Genomic DNA, 767 nt, shown 5'->3' with positions numbered 1-767 from the left:
TATATATATATATATATATATATACATATATAAAGTGATGTTCCGTTATTCCGTTAGGCCGTTCATTCACACGCAGACACACAATTGCGTGTGTATGCCTGTCTATATACGTACGTGTGGGAGTGTGTGTGTGTGTATGTGCGTGAATGTGTGTAGGTGTGGTCTATCTCTGTCTCTGTAAGTGTGTGTGTGTGTGTGTGTGTGTGTGTGTGTATGTGTGTATTCACATAAGAGAGAGAGAGAAGACCTGCTGCTTGTATAAATACATATATACACACATATATATATACAAATGCGAGAAACACTAAGTGTCTGAGTGCGCGTGCGTAGAGTTCTCTATGCGTAGACCCGTTCTGCGTGAGGATTATCCGTTTATTTCTTCCGAACGTCGTTGTCCGTACGAAAAAAAAAGAATACTAACAACAGCGTTTATATATACACATATATATATATATACACATCTTGGATTATTATTACTAGTATTATTTTTATATCTTACAAAAAATATCCAAAAACACATATACCAGGTAATTTCTTTATTCCGAGTATATATATATATATACACTTGGATTTTCTTAATTAATATTGCTGTCTTAATTTGCTCTGTTTTAACTTAGACTTAACTTTCTCGCACCTTGTTCGTATATATATATAGATATATATATCTGTGTTTTTTTTTCCGAGCCGACATACACATGTGAATCTATCTATCTATCTATCTATCTATCTATCTATCTATCTATCTATCTATCTATCTATCTATCTAT

The 767-nt window shown here is 33.1% G+C and overlaps 1 protein-coding gene across 5 annotated transcripts in view; it reads left to right on the top strand.

Moving 5' to 3' along the window:
• LOC106871338 (uncharacterized) overlaps window positions 1–767 on the top strand; it is a 362,069-nt gene that overhangs the window by 140,153 nt on the left and 221,149 nt on the right. The window contains exon 1 of one of the 5 annotated variants that reach the window (XM_052977037.1): window positions 305–527. The exons of the other annotated variants lie outside the window; for them this stretch is intronic. Within the exon in view, the coding sequence (XP_052832997.1) occupies window positions 339–527 (189 nt within the window). The 5' untranslated portion in view covers window positions 305–338. Of the gene's footprint in view, window positions 1–304; window positions 528–767 lie in introns of those variants that run through there. 5 annotated transcript variants of the gene reach the window in all.

This window comes from Octopus bimaculoides, chromosome 26 (genome assembly GCF_001194135.2).
Source record: "Octopus bimaculoides isolate UCB-OBI-ISO-001 chromosome 26, ASM119413v2, whole genome shotgun sequence".
In the NCBI taxonomy this organism is placed as follows: domain Eukaryota; kingdom Metazoa; phylum Mollusca; class Cephalopoda; order Octopoda; family Octopodidae; genus Octopus; species Octopus bimaculoides.
This window is presented reverse-complemented; position numbering and strand designations above follow the sequence as displayed.